Source organism: Brassica napus, chromosome A2 (genome assembly GCF_020379485.1).
Source record: "Brassica napus cultivar Da-Ae chromosome A2, Da-Ae, whole genome shotgun sequence".
Lineage (NCBI taxonomy): Eukaryota > Viridiplantae > Streptophyta > Magnoliopsida > Brassicales > Brassicaceae > Brassica > Brassica napus.
Genome location: NC_063435.1, coordinates 14036990 through 14056611, shown reverse-complemented (window position 1 = coordinate 14056611; position 19622 = coordinate 14036990). Strand labels below are relative to the sequence as shown.

The following is a 19622-nucleotide window of genomic DNA, read 5'->3' as shown; positions in this document are numbered from 1 at the left end:
TCTATTGATCACAAAATTTTCAGAGTGGGGATCTTCAAATTTCTAATAATTTATAGACGTTTGAAAAATTCAAAATATAACATATAAGAAAAATTATAAATGTTTTTATTATATATTTAATGTGATTTTTAAATATATTTTAATAATATAAAATTAAAAAAAGAACTAAGATACAAAATTGTTATCAAATATTTATTATTCATTATAATTAATTTTCACATATACGTTAATCATATTAGGTAATTTCGTAGCTTTTATTTAAGGAAAGTGCAAAACATTTTTTGGTACGTTATTTATCAATTCGATAGTTAGTTTAATAAAAAGTGTAATATAAGTTAAGATGGACCAACCTATTTTTCTAGGAATAGTATATTTTGTATAGTTATTTATTAAATAAGAATTTATAATCATACGGTTCTATGATCGTTCATATCGTTTTATAACAAAATATTTAAATCATCGATAACAAAATTTTCAATCTGAAATCTTTAATAAGTTTATAATTTATAAATGTTCTTGAAAATTCATTGAAAGTTTTAATATTAAAATATTTATGTAATCTTATGGTATATAGTGTTTAATATATATATATATATATATATATTTATTTTATTATTAAATGATATTTTTTACTCATATGGTTTTAAAATCATGTGTATCTTCTTATAATAAAAATGTTAAACCATTGATCATTAATTTTTAACATAATAATTTTAATAGTTTTAGTCATTTATTGTCGTTTTTTAAAATTCAAAATATAACATATACGAAAAAATCTAAATTTTATTTTTATAGCTAATTTGATTGTTTAATTTATTTTAATAATATAAAATTAAACAAAAAATGATGGAGGAGATATACATTGTTATCAAATCTTTATTATTAAACTCATTAATTGTCATATATATATTAGTCATTTATGGTAATTCCGTAGGTTTTATTTAAGGAAAGAAAATATCATATCATATCATTATATCATATAGTTTGACCAACTTATGTATCTAACAACATATAAAAATCGAATGTGGACCTACTTATTTTTCAATTGAATGTAATTGACTACCTAATTGAGTGCCACCTATGCATTGGGGCCTCTTTTAATTAATACAAAATTGAGGTTACATCTTTTCAAATGTTCCTCAATTAATATATAAGGGATATATAAACTACTATTTCGTTGGGCTGTGAGAAAAATATAATTTGACAATGATATAATCATACAGAAAAAATATTGTCAACAGAAAAATAGTAAAAAGTTTATGTATTACAGTTTAAGACCAATCTTCTGTGAGATTTCCTCTAACTAACAAATGAATGGATAAAAGGGATAAAAAAGAATTTTTAAGTCACTTAAAGTATTCATTGTTGATGAGACATCCATATGTTTTATGTATGTAAAACCTAGTATAAGATTAAATAACATCCACAAAAATTATATTAAGATAGCACTAAATAATTAAGTAGAAAAATGAACTTAGTTATTACTAGCACTTCTACACAAATTATCAAAAGAAAAACAAAACAAAAAAGCTGCGCAGAAATAATAATGAAGTGTTTTCACACAATTAAGCCGCAAATCATCCATTCATTTAAAGTATTTTAAGACAAATGACTTATATTCTAATAAAATTGCAATGCTGCATGAGAAGACTCGCGCACATTCATGGTAGATTATATACCCTTTAGTGTTTGGAACTTTGGATGGAAGGGAGAAATAAAAAAAACATCTGTTTTTGTGCATGAGGGACCAGACCCTTGTCCCTAAATTTTATAATATATTTTTTCTGACGATTTTTATTAAAAAAATAATTATTTAAACGTGAGTAAAACAAAAATAGATCAAACGAGACAAAAGATAGCGGCCCACCAGGGAGGCTTTATCTTGGCAGTATTAAAACTGTGACATGCTGCTTAGAGCATGTGCATTGCGGACGCTTAAGGCGTTGCTTAGCCTAATTTTCATTAAAAAGAAAATCAAAAAGACTTGATAATAGAAGCGTCGTAGCTTAATTAAGGTCCAGAAGGAATGTTGCTTACGGACACGTGTGGGCAAGTGAGTGGAGAGAGAGGAGAGGTGGCTTCGTCACTCTTCGTGAACTCTCCCGTGTGACGATGGAGCTCGTCTGCGAGAGTTTGGGGTTCAAAGGCAAAGGAATCTGCAAAGTCCACGGCACAGTCTTCGTCGTCATATGCGACCGTGCTCTTCCCGGCGAGCGTTTCCTCGGCTGCGTCACTCGCCGCAAAGGCAGCTACGCCGAGGTTCCATTAAAAATCTCTCCTTTTGTTTTTGAAAAAAGCTTTTTTTTTTTGTTTTAGCAATAAAGTTACAATTTTTATGTTCGTAATTGCTTATTGATATGTTGTTTAGGTGACAAAGATCAAGACTTTAACTCCACACCGTGACTTAGTAGAAGCTCCGTGTGAGTATGCTTCCTACTGTGGTGGCTGCAAAGCTCAGAACCTCTCCTACGAAGCTCAGCTTAGAGCTAAAGATGAACAAGTTCATGAGCTTATCACGCATGTCGGAAGGTTCTCTGATAACAGTCCTGGTCTCGAAACGGTCTTGAAGGCTATTGTTCCCTGTGATATCCAGTTTTGATTTGTTCTGTGGAGAGAAACATGAGGAAGGTTCATCGATACTATTGCAATAGAGGTTTGTTTTACTAATTCTTCTGATGCTGTAGCTTCTGTAGATTAATATAAGTTTGCCAAACAGGTGTGTAAGTGTGGTTAATGTTAGATAGAAAAGTGTTAGTGTGATAAATGAGTTAGATAGAAACCATTGTGTAAGTGTGATTAATGAGATAGATAGAAACGAATGTGTAAGTGTGGTTAATGAGTTAGCTAAATGTCAAGTCCATTTGGTTGTGTGTGTGTGATGAATGCATTTCTCTTTTTCTCCTCTATTAAACTGAATCCTTCTTTTGTTCCATCTATCAAAAGAAGAAGCTCATCTGTTTAAGTGTATTTTTAAGGTTTCTTGAGTTGTTTGTTATATGTTTCATGTTCTTCATTGTTGTCTGTTTCATGTTTAGTTTAGGAGAATGATGTCTTGTTTGTTGTTATGTGCTCTGTTTCATGTTTAAGTAATGAGAATGATAACTTGTTTGTTGTTCTGTTCTCTGTTTCATGTTTAAGTAATGACAATGATGAGTCTGAAAAAATTTCATCTCTCATTTCAGTCGTTGTCTCTTCTTATCACACATATTCTCCTTCTTACGATATCAAGATCATCGTTTGATCATCAAAATCATCGTTTGATCATCAATTCTCATCACAAGCACACTTATAAAAATCTAAAAAAATTCATCTCATGGCATCTTCTTCTCTAAAATCCTTAATTAAGCAACTGCCAATAAACCCATATAACTAAGTGTTGCTTAACAAAATTGCTTCTCTTAGTTTTAATAATTAAAAATTAATCATGCCCCACTTAAGCAACAAACCTTTATATATGTATTTCGTTTACCTTTTCAGTGTGCGGTGTTTCTCACTTTTACCGGAAAAGACTCACCTTCGTGCCCATGTTCTTTCTCGTCTTCTTCTCCTGTGAGATTATCTCGTATTTGTTGGTAGATCAGATTTATGTTCTCAATTGTAAAGTTGTTTCTCACGATGCTATAATAAATCAAAATAATCAATTTATTTATTTTATATGGTATATAATTACACTTTAGTGATATTGACATGAATATATATTGTATATTTTAATATATATATATATATATATATATATTTATTATTGACACTTCCTACTCATATGATTTTATTAACATTTATATATTTTTGTAACAAAAATTTAAACAGTTAATCACAAAAAATTTAATGTGAGACTTTTCAATACAAAATTCAAAATTAAAATATGAAGATCTCAATAATTTCACCGTAAATTTGAAATTAACATATTTTATATTTTTAAATAGTATATAATTAAATTTAAATGATATTAATATATATATATATATAATATGAATATCTATTAATGAGACTTCATATACATACGATTTATGATTATTTGTATCTTGGTTGAACAAAAAAAACTTAAACAATTGGTCATAAAATTTTCAATGTGAGACTTTTACCATTTTTAGTACTTTATAGTCGTTTAAAAAAATTCAAAATATAAATATAAGAAAATTACAATTTTTTATTATATGCTTAATGTGACTATTTAATTTTTTAATAATATAAAATTAAACAAAAAAAAGAGAAAGGATACAAAAATTATTATCAAATATGTATTATTCATAATCATTAATTATCATATATGTTAATCATATTAAGTAATTCTGTAGTTTTTATTTAATGAAAGAAATAATATTTTTTTTACACTACTAATAAATTTGATAGTTAGTTTAATTAAAAGTATAATATATATATAAACCAACTTATTTTTCTAAGAATTTTAAGAATCATCATAGTGATGAAACGTGACTACGAAAACATGTTGTAATGTTCCAAGATTAATTTATAGGAGATATTAATAAATTTTATTTATATATATAATATAATTTATAAATACAAAAATTAAAACCCCAAATTACCCAAATACATTTTCGGTTCTTCTTACGGTTTAACTCATTTTTTCTTGGTAAACCCAAATCAAACCCGAACTATTTTTAATTTGGTTTCACTTCGGGTTTAATAAAAAACCTGACCGGAACTTAACATTACCCGATCCAATCCAAAAAAAATAAATTTTGATTCCTAAACACCTCAACCCAAATAACCCGAAAATAGAATAACCCAAACCGAAAACCCGAATGTCCAACACTAGTCAATAACTTTCAAAATATTACACTATGACATGTACCTCATCGAAGACGAGAAGAGATTCAGCAGCATTACAAGCAGAACGAAGAGACAGGAGAAACTCCATTGTAGCAGAGTAGACTGCGCCCTCTCCTTGGATAGGTTCCACAAACACTGCACCTTATTTACCCGAGCGTATAAGATCAGTGGCTGCTTGAATGTTACCGTATTCCAGGAATGTTACCCCATGCATAATGGCTTCTAAAGGAGTTATGTACTGTTCATTGCTTGTCAAGGAAAGAGCTCCTAAGGTTCTACCATGGAAACTATTTGTAAAGGTGATGAAGCCTGTGGTGACTTCTTTGTCTTCAGGATGGGTGAATCTCTAGACCTTTCTCAAAAACTTGATGCCTGCTTTGTTGGCTTTTGTTCCAGAGTTACAGAAGAATACATGGTCTGCGAAAGAACTTGCCACAAGGCGTTTTGCTAGCTTAACCTGCAGAAAACTTTTAAAAAAAAAATCAAAAGACTAGTAACGTGGTGTACTGGTATATGTAGTCTGAAACACCACATCATCACTTTTGCCTTTCATCTTGAGTTATCATGTTGAAGACATCTTCAAGAAAAGGTATTGGTTTGATCATTAAGATATGTCTTCAGCTAGCATCATAAGACTCATTTAGTCCCATTAGGAACTTCATCACTCTACTTCATTCCTGTAACTTCTCCCATAATGCAGCAGAATTGCACTCGCATTTGCCACAAGTGCAAGCCAGAAGATCAACAAGGTTCTTGTACTCTTCCCACAACCTAACAAGTTTAGTGTAGTATGTAGTGACATCCATTGAACCTTGTTTTATAGTCCCTAAACGTTACTCTTTCTCATAGACACAAGGAGCATCATCCTGTTGAATCTAGCCAACAAATCCTTCCAAATTGATTCAGCAGTTCACATGTAAAGAAGACTTTGAGCTATCTTCTTAGAAATAGAGTTCATTATCCAAGTCACAACCATATCAATACACCTAAACCAAGATCCAGCATCACGATAATTATCAGGAGGTTTAGGAATTGTACCATCGACGAAACCGAGCTTGTTACAAACATTCATGTCCATACAAACCGGCGCTTCCAAGAATGAAAATCCGCACCAGAAGAAAAGCACCAATCCAACATGATCCGGGAATATGAAGGAAGTACGGATTCTCGTATTGGTCCAAGAACTGAGGAATCGCAGCAGCAGAACTCATGATTGAAGTGAAGCAAAAGAGGATCAAAAGAAGATCGCAAGCTCAGGCGAAGAGACACGAAATCAAGAATCACGAAACGACAGAAACGAGTTGAATCACCAAGAAAGAGTTGAATCACCAGGAAAACAATGAGATTGATGAAGAGAGATATCAATCAAAGCTCAAACAAGCTCATCGCCCTGAAACGGAAATATAATTAACTCAAAAACTCGTGAATGTTGAAGACAAAGAAGCCATAGATGGCTCTGATACCATATTGAATGTTTTCAGTTAAAGCTTCTTAGTTAAAGTTTGTTACATGGGTTTGTTTATATATTACATTGGTTTAGTAAAATGAAGCTAAACCAACTGGTATAATACATAACCGGGATATGATCTAAATAGTCTTGAAAACTCTTTTTCTTAAATATGTTATTTTCTGTGGAAATTGGTGGTACTAGCGCGTCTGGATTCTAATCGCCTGCTAATCCTCACCTGGGGAGAACTGCTTTCCTGGACCCGACATTCGTCTCCAGCAGCACCTCCAACACTAACGATGCTTGCTGCACACTCAAGAATTTACAATATCTGAGGACAGCGCAACAACATACTGCATCTCAACGGATCCTCTACTCCTCACATCTTCAAAACGGTGGATGAAGATGTAAGAAACACAATTACGGCAAGAAGGCAGATGAGAAAATTCTGTACCCTCGTGTCTTTATGGATTCGGTGAATCAACAACCCAATCTTCCCTTGTGTTCTCCTTGTTTTTTTATTCTTTTCTTTTTTTTTTTGCCAAGGAAACACTAATTATATGATGAATATTGACATTTTAAATTTCATTATAATGAATATTGACATTTAGAGGGAAAAGAAAACAGTAGTTGTTTTCAGTATTTGAATCAAACTGAAACAGATAGGTCACAACACCAGCGTTAACGGGTGACGCAAAAACAGCTTGACGAACTATGAACTAACACACACCAAAATATAAGCTAATATTATAGTAGGACATGGTCTGCCCTCTATGTGATAATGTGAACATAAGAAGAAGCTTGAAAAGGGTGCTTGTTCAATCAAACGAGGAAAGGATTGTGATCAAACTCAGAAAGATCGTCCAAAAATCCAGGAGAAAACGAAGGAAACTGATACTCCCATAACTGGTCATCATCCACCAAAAACTCGTTAATGTCAAATTCTAGGTTCATGATTTGGTCCGTGTCTTCTTCGATTGTAATTGCTTGCTGTTCTACTGGAGCGAGTCGAGGCATAACCGAGTCAGGCATGGCTTGGTCCATTTTGTCGAACCGAATCATCTTGGAACCGTTTGCAATATCGTCATCAGGCTCCGAAAAAACATTAACGTCACAGATGTGTTTTCCAACATAAGTTGTTCTATAAACGGAAGGACTGTCTTGGATCTGTTGCTCCCGCTTCTTAGCGTTGCAGTTTCGGTCTTTGGCATAGGCGCAACGGTAGTAACACCTGTGCAAGTAAGTCCGAAACTCATTATTTAGTTACCAAGAGTACTCAATAAAACAGAGTAATACTCTGTTTTGATATTTTTTTCTAACCTTTGGTGGGAAGAGGCTTTGATTTTCTTTTGTCCGTACTTCCTCCAACTAAAACCGTCGTTTAGAAGCGGAGTTGGTGAATCATGGCTGTATTGCTCTAAACATTCTTCTTCATTGCTGTTGCTTCAACATGGAATATTCTAAACGATCAAATCAAACGTCCAATAATCAATATACAAGTATTATTATTAGTATTTTTTCAGTCAATTACTTCTTGGAAGATTTTCGGGCCGTCCCGGGGGTTGCCTTGCACTGAGAAGAGTCACGGTGTGGTTGAGTGTTAGAAGATGCAAAAAGAGAGATAGCAAAGGAGAAGGAATCAAGAAGGGTATCGAAGAGAGGCTCGATTGAAACTGAGCTTGTCCTCCGGTGTTCGAGCACCGTCTTCAAGAGATTGGCGCTTTATTGGCCACGAAGCAGCGCCTCAACTGCCTTGTCAGCGCCGTGAAACATGTTCGTTTAGAGTTGTGGATAAGAGTCTAGGACATAGAGAGCAAGAAGAGGTATGTTTCTAAAGTTGTAGCTATGTATGCCTTTTCGAATGTTGGGTACGACTACGTTATATTTATAGATTTTACAAGACTCGGGTTGCGTTTCATTAGTGCTATAAAAATAAACTATTTAATTACATTTGGTAGTGGAGGTTTTTGAATGTTTCGTTATTTACACGAGGACCTTTGCATTACATTTGATTTTCAAAAAAAAAAAATATTCAAAGGTTTTGTGGGGTCGCTATCTTTTGTTTCGTTTAATCAATTTTTATTTAAGAATGACGAAGATAGGCGACCCAACAAAACCTTTGATTCCTTTCGCAAACTTTCGACGGTACTCAAAGTCTAACATGCTGGCTTCTATTACATAAAACTGCCTCACGTGCTTACACTGACCGACTTCAATCGGTTAGTCAAGCTATGCGGTAGTAGTCCGAGCAATTTACACGTCTCAAATCTAAAACGTGCTGATACATGTATAATGTATTTATTATAATATACCAATAGAATCTACTATTTTTCTTAGCAAAAGGATAAAACATAGTTTGAAATATATATATATATATATATCTCCTATATATTATTTGAAAAGTATTTTAACTTCTTTTTGTAGTCACGTGTCATCACTAGAATGATTTTTAGTTAATGACTTTTAATTATTCAATATATATTTATTATTTCAGAATATGTAATAACATATAATATATAAAATTATTTTATATATAATGTTCATCCCGTGCACGGCGCGGATCTTAACCTAGTATATATATATATATATATATATATATATATATATATATAAAGCTTTTTAAGAAGCCTAAAATAAGAGACTTGCAATGGATCCACACAAATTTTCCCGTCTCTTAACTAAGTCTCTTAAACTCACTTTTTCAATTTAAAAATATTAAAAATGATTAAAAATCTCTAAGTGTCTCTTAGGGATAATGATACTCTAAGAAAACAATAATTCAACGCCTAATTTCTAGAATGACTAAACGAACACTTAGATTATTAGTTAGGCGATTTAAATGCTTATAAATTATAACAATATACTAAATACATATAATGTTTTATATTAAATATCATTATTTATAAATGATAAAGTTTATTTATTTTGGTCTTGTAAGATTTTTATTATAAAATAATAATTATTATATTTTCTGCGTAATAAACTATATATGATTTATTATACAGTATTATAATTATTTAGGCGATTTAGAAGATAATTACCACGATTTATAAGACTTAGCGCTTAAGCGCCACGTAGCCGGCCGCCTATACCGCTTTTTATAAAACTTAATAAAATTTAGTGACTATTATGAAATACATATATAGTAATACATTATTGCTAACTATAACACATCTTCTTACATTTAGAGAGAATGTACTTTTCACTGCACATATATATTTTTTACCTCAAATTATGTGATACAGTCTAAGACATTAAAATCTTAACCTGAGAAACATTTATTCTATTAAATAGAATTCACAAAATTGGACCATTATTTAGAAATTTTATCAAATGTACATAACTTAATTATAATTTCTTTAAATATCTTTAATTTTATTTAAAAATAAATATTTATTTAAGAAAATTCTAACAATATCTTTTAAAAATCTTTTCAGAATCATTTTAAATTTTATTTCCAAAAATTGATTACTTTAAATTTTAGTTATCATAAAATACAATCAAAAATTTAAACTTAATTTAGTTTCGATTTATGAACAAAAATTAAAAATTATATAAAATATTTTATTGATAATAACAACTTACATTTATTACTTTTCAAAAATACATTTTACAAAGATTTTGTTGGCAAGCAATATCCATTTCTATTAAAATTTTAAATTAAAAATATCTTATTTATTAAACACATAAATCATGACTTACTACAAATGTGACTTTTAAATTTACACCATCTCTTAGAGGCCACAACTTTAAATGCTTTTATCATGTAAAATTATAACTTATGTCAATAGTTTTTAACACAAATCTAATTCTTATTAGTGATTAAATTTTAATTTACAACCGTTTTGTAAATGAAACATTTAACCTCTTTACGTATCGTATATATAAAGCTTTAGTCAACTATTATTAGCGTTTATATATTCAATTGAGTTAAAAAACCATTTTATTTTAATATTGAAATACTAGACCAAATTGGTTTATTAATCACTATATATAAAGTTTTATATCTCCTACTCACCCCATAAATGACGAACAATATATACATATATATACAAAATGAATATATATGTTAACGAATACATTAAACAATGAACACGTTTTTATCATCTATATGCATACTAATGTCATTAGCATGAATGACCTATATATGTCAAAAAGGTTAATATTCCAACACAGTTCTATACAAAGAGAACACACATTTATCAAACTAATTTAATGTTACAGTATATAACATAATTTCAACAAAGTTGAACTTTACTTCATATTTAATACTATTTTTCAAATTTACATTTAAATTATTTTATTTTTAGAAATATCTTAAATTTATTATTAAAAGACAAAATTAACCCTTCCAAAACATTTATAACTATATAAGAAATATTTACAGAAGTTTATAAATTCAATTTCACCACATAAATAATAAATCCTAAACAATAATCGTTAAACACTATGTTTAAATGTTAGGACATCTTTAATTGATTTTTTTAATGCTATCCAAGTTGGTGTATTTCAAGCAATTTCTCAAATAGGATCTTTACTACAAAATCATTTTGCAAGTACAAAATATTATAGTTTCTTTTAAAAAAATAAGTTTTGTTGTTTTCCCTAGTATCCCAAAAAAATCTTCTCGATTATCTAGGTTCATTTTTAATTTAATTTTCATATAAATTCCAAATTTTAGAAATGAAACACAAAATTATGTAAAATAGTTTTGTTACATAATAATGTTTACAAAATATTTTTTTTTACAAATACAAAGAAATATGAAAATAGTATTGTTACATAATAATGTTATATAAATTAGAATCTCTTATATATTAAATAAAAAATTTTGTAATAAATGCATTCACACTATAATCGATACGTGGCAACCTCACGGCGATTTTAGAGCACGCTGACGTGTCATGTGTACAGAGTTTCTCAGCCAAACTCTACATAAATGTGTTCACGCTATATACTTTACGTTTTATTTTTAAATATAAAACTCACGTGTAAGGTTCTAGTAAAACTCACACTATCCAGATTCTTTGATTCAAATCAAAATGGATAATGAATCGAAAGTCCAATTATACATATAGTATTATTTTTATTATTTACGGATAGGCTAGACAAAATATTCGTAAATTTGTTTTCGATTCGTTATCCATTTTGAATCGAACCAAAAAATTCAGATATCTGTAATACGAAGTAAATCAAATACTAAACTGCAATATCTGTAAAAAAAGGCATATAAAAAATACTAATATTTTTAGGAACGTATATCCGATTTGATCAGTTATATGCAAATATATGCATATATTTAAATAATTAAATATATAAGTTATATATATTATAGTTTATATAATTTTTACAATATTTTATGTATTAAATTTATTATATTTGGTATTAGAATTAATAAAGTTAAATAATAATTTGCTTTTGTAATGAAATATTATTATTTATATTATTTTTAGATTTTTCATTTATTTTTAAATTTTTATTGTATTTATGTATCAAATCGGATATCCGTGAAAATTCTAAAATTTTCTAGATATTTGAGAAACCGAAATTTTCCAGTTATTTAGCAAATCTGAAACAGTTCATGTCATGGTTTATTTTTTGTTGAAATACAGGTATCAAGGTCCATGTTTATTGGATGCAGTTGACTCTGTCAAGTTTCAGGAACTAAGGTACCGAACTACTATTTCGTGTACAAGTTATGTTTTGGCATTATGGGTTTCCAAGTTCTCTTTGTTGTCATTAGCTTTAAATCGGAAAACTTTCTTATGAATTTGCCTTACAGTATATTGTTTAAGATTACTATTGAGACTGCTTCAACTAAAGGCTTACATGAGTGGAACTTTCTGCTAGGTAATTAATGGTTACGCCAACGGGACTCCGATTCGGCAGATCAAGGAACCATGCGCTCTCTGGAGCGTGGCTCTCAGGGTTGCACCATTGCGAGAGTTGGAGATAACGTAGCAATAGCGTTGCAAAAAAATGATGCAAATCAAGTAATGTCTGGAGGTGTGTTGTGTCATTCTTATTACCCGGTTTCAGCAGCAAATGACAATACTGACTTTTGACTAAAAATCAGGTCATTATTTTGTTTTATTTTTGATGAATATATCAGTGTTTTGTGGAAACCCTAAAGAGATGGATCAAACTGATTTAAGAGGAGAATGCATTAGCTGGTAATCAATCTCACAAGATGTTGTCAAAGCTTGGAGAAGCAAAAAGCAAAGTTGATAATCTAAAGAATCACAAAATCATTGTGTAGGGATCCAAGAAGTGAGGAGTTTTATGAAGAGAGTAATAAAGACCACTTCACGTCTTCTCCTACAGTTAGACATGATGTTTATGTTGTTTAGTTTTCAGAGTCAGAGATTGTTGTTCCAACATGATAAATTCTGTTTGGTGGAATATGTTTAATTATTTTTTAAATTGTAAAAGAGCACTAAACTGTATTTTCTTTGTTTCAGATTTTATATTATATATATATAACTATTTAATATTGTGTGTATATATATATATATATATATATATATATATATTGTAACATATTTTACTTATTTGACTTCTTTTTTTTGTGTGCGGCAATGGCATGACGTCAGTGTGTATATGTTATACTAGGTGTTTATCCGCAATTTTACGGGTAGTTATATTATATAAAAAAATATATATTATTTTTACACTATTATAATTTTTAAATAATAATTAGAAATTTTTAATTTTAACTTTAATTTTAATTTTTAATTTTAAATTTTTAATTTCAAATATTTGGATAATCAAAATTTCAGTATATATTTTTATAAGATATGTGAGATTTAAAATAGTTCAAAAACATAAACCTTAGTCATTAAAAATCTTTCTATTACAGAAAAGAATATTGTAATTAATTCAGATAATTGGTTGTAGAATTACTTTATATTTTAGATTAATACATGAAAAACCGAAAATACTCTAGCTCTCAAGAGAGAAAAAAAAAAAAAGAGTGTGTTTTTTTGTGTAACTCAAGTATAACTAATACAATGATCGGAGACTTTTATTATGAAAGATCTTTTGTAAACGGTTTTGGGTGAGCTCTAAAAACATAAAAGTTATAATAATTTCTTACCTACAAATATAATTCTTTTATATAATAATATATAACCATTAAATTTATTTCTATAAAAAATGCTAAAGCATTTTAATTAATTATATATAACTAATTGATAAAATGAAGAAATTGATAAAACATATATATTCTTTCTTTAATTCTACAATTAGTTACCATAAATCATTATTTGTAATATCATTTGTGTTATTTGGTAATTTGTATTAATTAGTTCTAGAGTTAAATTATGAGAAAGATTACATAGACAATTCGACAACCGACAATATTACCTGCCTTATGAGGATCTACGCCTAACTGGATCACATGAGCCGTCTTACGAAGACCTATGCTGATCGGATTTACTTGCACCATGTTGAAGATCTCTTGTAAGTCTTTCTTCCATAGTCTGTATAATTGTTTTATAAATCGCTTTCTCCTGGAATTGAAACCTAGACCTCACATAATGCGCAATCTGCAAGAAATTGCATAGCCTGGGATTTGAACCTCAGACCTGGGTGTAGAAGCCTTTAAACCTTAACCATTAGGCTACGGTGCTTCCACATTAACAAATTATGTTAGTTCATCTATATTTAAGATGCTTAATTGTATGTTTGGAAACATAGATTAAATTTGGTAATTCTATGAATAGTTTCCTTTTAAAAAATTTAATTAAATAAATAAAAATGAAAAATATCAACCAATAAAATTATAATAATTAATTGGAGAATTCTTCTATGAGCAACATGTCAGCATAAATCACTAAAGTGACTTCTCAATTAATATATAGGAAGATAGTTGTTTGCGTATATGTCAACTTCGCCGTCATTTTCCATAAGTTCTTTACTAAATACGAAACATAAGCTAAGATAAATACAGAGATGAAAATTTCACATTCACAATTATCTATACATTATGAATAAGACAAATCTATACTATTATTTGCGAAGTAAATTTTTGGAATCGAGCTCTCACGTTAAAAGTTAGAGTGGTTAATAACGTTTATACCCTTAATGAATAAAATGTATAACTAAACTAAAAATTAAAAACAAAATTTAATTTATTTGATTAGATAATCTCTCACGTTAAAAGTGAGAGTGGTTAATAACGTTTATACCCTTAATCTATACTATTATTTGCGAAGTAAATTTTTGGAATCGAGCTCTCACGTTAAAAGTTAGAGTGGTTAATAACGTTTATACCCTTAATGAATAAAATGTATAACTAAATTAAAAATTAAAAACAAAAATTTAATTTATTTGATTAGATAATCTCTCACGTTAAAAGTTAGAGTGGTTAATAACGTTTATACCCTTAATGAATAAAATGTATAACTAAACTAAAAATTAAAAACGAAAATTTAATTTATTTGATTAGATAATTGGTTAAAATTAATAATAGTAAGAGTTATCCAAAAATCTGAAAATATAATTAAAAAAAGAGATAATTTCTGTATATATTGTATTTTTAACTGAAAAAGTTTTTTAGTAAAAAGTTAAAAACATGAATTATATAACTAAATATTAATCAAATAAAATTATTAATTATATAATTAAAAATAGAATATTTAATTATCTAAAATCTAAAAATAAAATTAACAAAAAGATAATTTCTATATATATATATTGTATTGTTATCTGAAAAAGTTAAATACATAAATTACATAATTAAATATTAATCAAATAGATTTTTAATTATATAATTAAAAATATAATATTAAGTTATTTTAAAATTTATTTTAGTATAAAATATAGTGTACAAAGAACTTTTCAAAAATTATGAAAATATTTAAGCCTGCATTGCGGACAAAACACCTAGTAGTAAGTCTATATAACGACCATATGAATTGGTTGTATTAGAATATCCATTGGTGTTAGATTCTTTTTGGAAACAAATTTCATAAATCAAATTTGAAAACTATAAAGAGTTCAAATTCGAATTATGTTTTCTTTCAGATTCAAAATTGGAGTGGTTTGAAAAACTTCAGTGTTTTGTATTTAAAAGCCTAACTAAGAAATCAAACTGAAAATTAAACATGTGATATAAATATATGTACACATTACCCATATGCTAAGCTTAAGTTTGAAATCTAAGGGGTCAAAAACTCCATATAATTAATTCGAAAATAGTAGGAAACTACCATGTAATATACATTATAAATTCCTTTTGTCAGATAATAATAGAAAATGTAATTATCTGAGTCGGTTTTCGAGTTGACTGATTACTAGGATCAAATAAAAGGAATCAATACTGTTCTTATCTACATCTTTGAACTCCAGGGTGATTAACTTTAGTGATTTTATATTGTAGTAATCAAATAGGATTCCATAAGTTTATATTGAGTAAGTATATAAATAAATTCTTGCTTATATAATTTTGGTGTAATGTTAGATACTGGAACATAACATGACAAGAAGTAAACATTCACCCAAAGCTTGGATATGTAATTATATAAACATTCACTTTGTTGTCGTTTGAACAATTGGAAGAGATAAGAAAACGTCTGGTAAATGCTGCTGCACTTGAAGAATAAGAGTTTTTTTTTTTGACAAAGGGAGAATAAGCAAATATTTGTTGTGCATGTTTTGATCATGCTAATGTCAGAGATGGACAATGGCATTTTACAGTTTGTGGATTGTCAATTAGTTTGAACTTTCCCGTTTTGTATTCGTATGCAGAATTTAGTTATTCCTACAAGAAGCTACATAAATTGCTTATCTTTATATAATGACTTAAGGAATGTAAAATAATCTGAAGTAACCAAATCGGTAAATCCGGTTGATGTAAACGGTGCATTTTGTTTTTCGTTGAGATGGTAAAATACTACTCAACTAGGTGATTTTTCCATGCTCATGCACGGGTATAAATATTTTTAAATTAAATATATTATAATAATTGATTGTTACTTACTTTTAATTTCAAATTAATTTATAATTTATATGCATCATTTATATTAATAATATTATATTACTTTAATTATACATATGATTTTATATATGTTTTATCTAATCAGTTTTGTTGTTTTTCAGTCGATTTAATTATCATTTCGGTAAATTAGATTGCATATATGAATTCAACTATAGTATTTTTTATTCTATATTTTAAAATTTTGATTAATTTCTTGTTTGCATTTAGGTGGTTGTTTTCTTCGATATGTAAATATATTTTATGAAGATTATGTATAACTTAAGATATATTGTGCTTAGAATGAAATAAAAAAATAAACTAAAGTGTTTAATTCCAAATTACATAAATTAATATAACGAAACGATAATATTCTGAAGTCTCATGCATATATATAAATTTTACAAAAGAACTAAATTGTAATAGTTAGTTAATATTTTATTTTCATTTTAAATATGTTTTGAGTTGTTCTATGATTTATATTTATAAAATAAATTACTATTTCTTATAAAATTATATATTCTTATCGTAATTAAATCTATAATTTTAGATATAAATTGGATTAGTGGAATCATTCATGTTGTGAGTATATTGAGTTACATATATTCCTTCAAATTCAAAATGAAGTATATTTATTTTTTTATTATAATTAAGTCAAATGTGTATGTATTTCATAATATATATCAAATTTTATGTTGATGTTTTTGTAAAAAAATATTAGAAAATAAAGCGATGATCAATAGGAAGTTACATGCGAAAGTAGCTGATACATTTTTGAAAGCTCATGTACACATATCAATATTTACAATAATTAAAATATTTTAAAATTTCTAAATAACTTTATGCCTTTGATTTATTGAATGGAAACTAAAATTTATTTTAAATAACCTTAAAAATGAGAATTCAGATTTGCTTTGGTATTTTGATTATGGTTCTATTAAGTTCCACAAATATAAAAACATAATATTTAAAAGAATATTTAATATTAAGAAAAAATAACTTAAATAATGATAAAATATAATATATCTACCTCATTAAACTATTTTGCAACTATTTTTATTTTAAAATTTTAATTTTAGTTTTTCTAATATCTCTTAAAATATGCAGTAAAAATTGTAATTGTATTTTAAAATAATATTATATAAGTAAAATATAATTTATCAATATTTTTTCTGTAATTGAAAGATATAAAAGTCAACTAAATTTATGAAAAATAAAATATAAAACAATTCAATATTACTAATTATAAAATATTTTTAGACAATTAAGCATATATCAGTTTATGTAACTTAATTATTTTATGTAATCATCTAAGAAAATATATAGATATAAAAATATTTTTATTACTTAGAATTTTTTTGTATTGTTTAAATTATGTTTTAAAAGAAATAATATTTATGTTTCTAATATCAATATTATCTGGGTAAAATGTTTTTAATGAAATCACATTATATAGAAATTTATAATTTTCATCTAAGAAAAAATATATATATAAAGAAAGTATTTTATTAGTTCAAAATTATATTTTATGTTATTTAAAAATATTTTTTACATGTATTATTTCTATTTTGTGAAGTTTCCTTTTTTATGAAATCATATTATATATACTTATATTTTCGTTTTTTCAATTATTTTTTTTAACTTTATAAAAATTTCCTTTTTATTATATGCGTATATTTTCAGAATTTTTTTAAAAGGAAACTAAATAAAATAATAAATAATTGTATTTTAAATGTAAGTTAATTCATTAAGGGTATCAGTGTAATCAACCATAGTCAGAGTTAATGTGAGAGCCACACATAGGAAACTGACTTCTCAAATAATATTATAGAGATAATTCAAACTATTCAATATTTACGCTTAAGCAATAACAAATAAAAATTTTGTTTCATCAACTCTAAAATAGAATTTCATCTATGGTTCTATATCAAGATGGCCACTTATATTGTGTTTTTAGTAACACATATACATTAAAAAAATATTATACGTTATTTATTTGATATGAGTAAGTGGGTTAAATAAAGAATTTTAATGAACAAAAGCATTTATCAAAAAAATATACAATAAATTATACTGAATTTGTTTTATTATGATCGATAAGTAATAAATTAATGGATCATTTAAAATATACGCCCAAGACATAAATTTTGTACTTATGCTAAATATTTGACATAAATATTATGAATATTAGGAAAGTCATAACTAAAATAAACAAACTTTCTATTGCACATATTTTCTTTGATGAACATAAAATTTTATTTCTCTATATATAATACACAAACCTTATCATAATACCTAAAGAAACAAAATATATAACAATCTATAAAGAAAAAAATACCAAAATATTTCAAATATATTAAAGAAGTAAAAGTATTAAATAGCATAAAATGAAAAATAATAAATAACCAAAAATATATATATATATATATATATATATATATATAAATAAAATAATTTTTATTTTCATATTTGATGAACATATAAGTGTTTTGGATCAAAAACAATTCAAACAAAATCACAATACTATATTTCTCATATATTAAAATAGTGTACAAATTATTAATTAACACCAGTTTGAATATGAATTGCTAAAAAGCTATAGAAACATAAATATGAGATACAGGAAGATGGTGTTTTACGGATGGTTTCTGGAAAGATAAGGATTGATTTTCAGGACAAGGATGGTATAGTACACTACCAGGGTTCGATGGGTTGTTAGAGGCTAGGAATGTAATGGCATGTCTCTCTCCTCTTCATGCGGAGTTAGAGGCATTAATTTGGACAATGGAATGTATGAAGAATTTAAGACAATTTTGGGTGACATTTGCAACGGATTGTTCCCAAGTGGTGAAGATAGTTTCGGAACCAGAGGAATGTCCAGCATTTGAAAGCTACCTAGAAGACATTATGCTTCTGAGAAGGAGCTTCACCAACTCAAGCATCGTTCATGTGCCTAGGACGGAAAACACAAAGGCGGATCGCTTGGCACGCAGTGCGCGGATTTAGTCGTCTTTCGTCATACACATGGATGAAAAGATGCCACATTGGTTTACAGAGTCTACATGAGTCTGTAAATGTTTGCTGTCAAAAAAAAAAAAGAGAATACAAAAATAAAAAACAAAGTGTAATTCAGTTTTCTAAGAAATAACCATTAAATTTTTTTATAACTTTCTTTTACCAAAAATACAAGTTTTTTACATTCTAATATCAAATAATCAAAACTTTTTGTGTGATTTTTGGATAGAGATAGATTGCAAGTTGTCTACAAAATTACAAAAAAAAAAAAAATTAGAAACACCATTACCAACAAAAATTATTATTTAGCAACTTCACCTAAAACAGAACCACTCCCAAATAAAATAAAATATATCTTTAAAAATAAAAATCTTTACAAAATTCATTTGACAA

General features: G+C 27.5%; 2 protein-coding genes across 2 annotated transcripts; one reads left to right on the top strand and one right to left on the bottom strand.

Moving 5' to 3' along the window:
• The first annotated feature begins 1919 nt into the window (after positions 1–1919).
• LOC106348806 (uncharacterized RNA methyltransferase BH0687-like) lies at positions 1920–3117 on the top strand. Its single transcript, XM_048755874.1, has 2 exons — positions 1920–2259; positions 2369–3117. Exons 1-2 carry the CDS (start codon positions 2113–2115, stop codon positions 2597–2599), a joined length of 378 nt encoding a protein of 125 aa, XP_048611831.1. The 5' UTR covers positions 1920–2112; the 3' UTR covers positions 2600–3117.
• Positions 3118–6692: 3575 nt separating this feature from the next.
• LOC106422965 (probable WRKY transcription factor 67) lies at positions 6693–8401 on the bottom strand. The gene is made up of 4 exons (XM_022708827.2): positions 8376–8401; positions 7770–7958; positions 7559–7675; positions 6693–7469 (listed from the first exon to the last, which is right to left on the bottom strand). Exons 1-4 carry the CDS (start codon positions 8399–8401, stop codon positions 7061–7063), a joined length of 741 nt encoding a protein of 246 aa, XP_022564548.2. The 3' UTR covers positions 6693–7060.
• Between the last annotated feature and the right edge of the window lie 11221 nt (positions 8402–19622).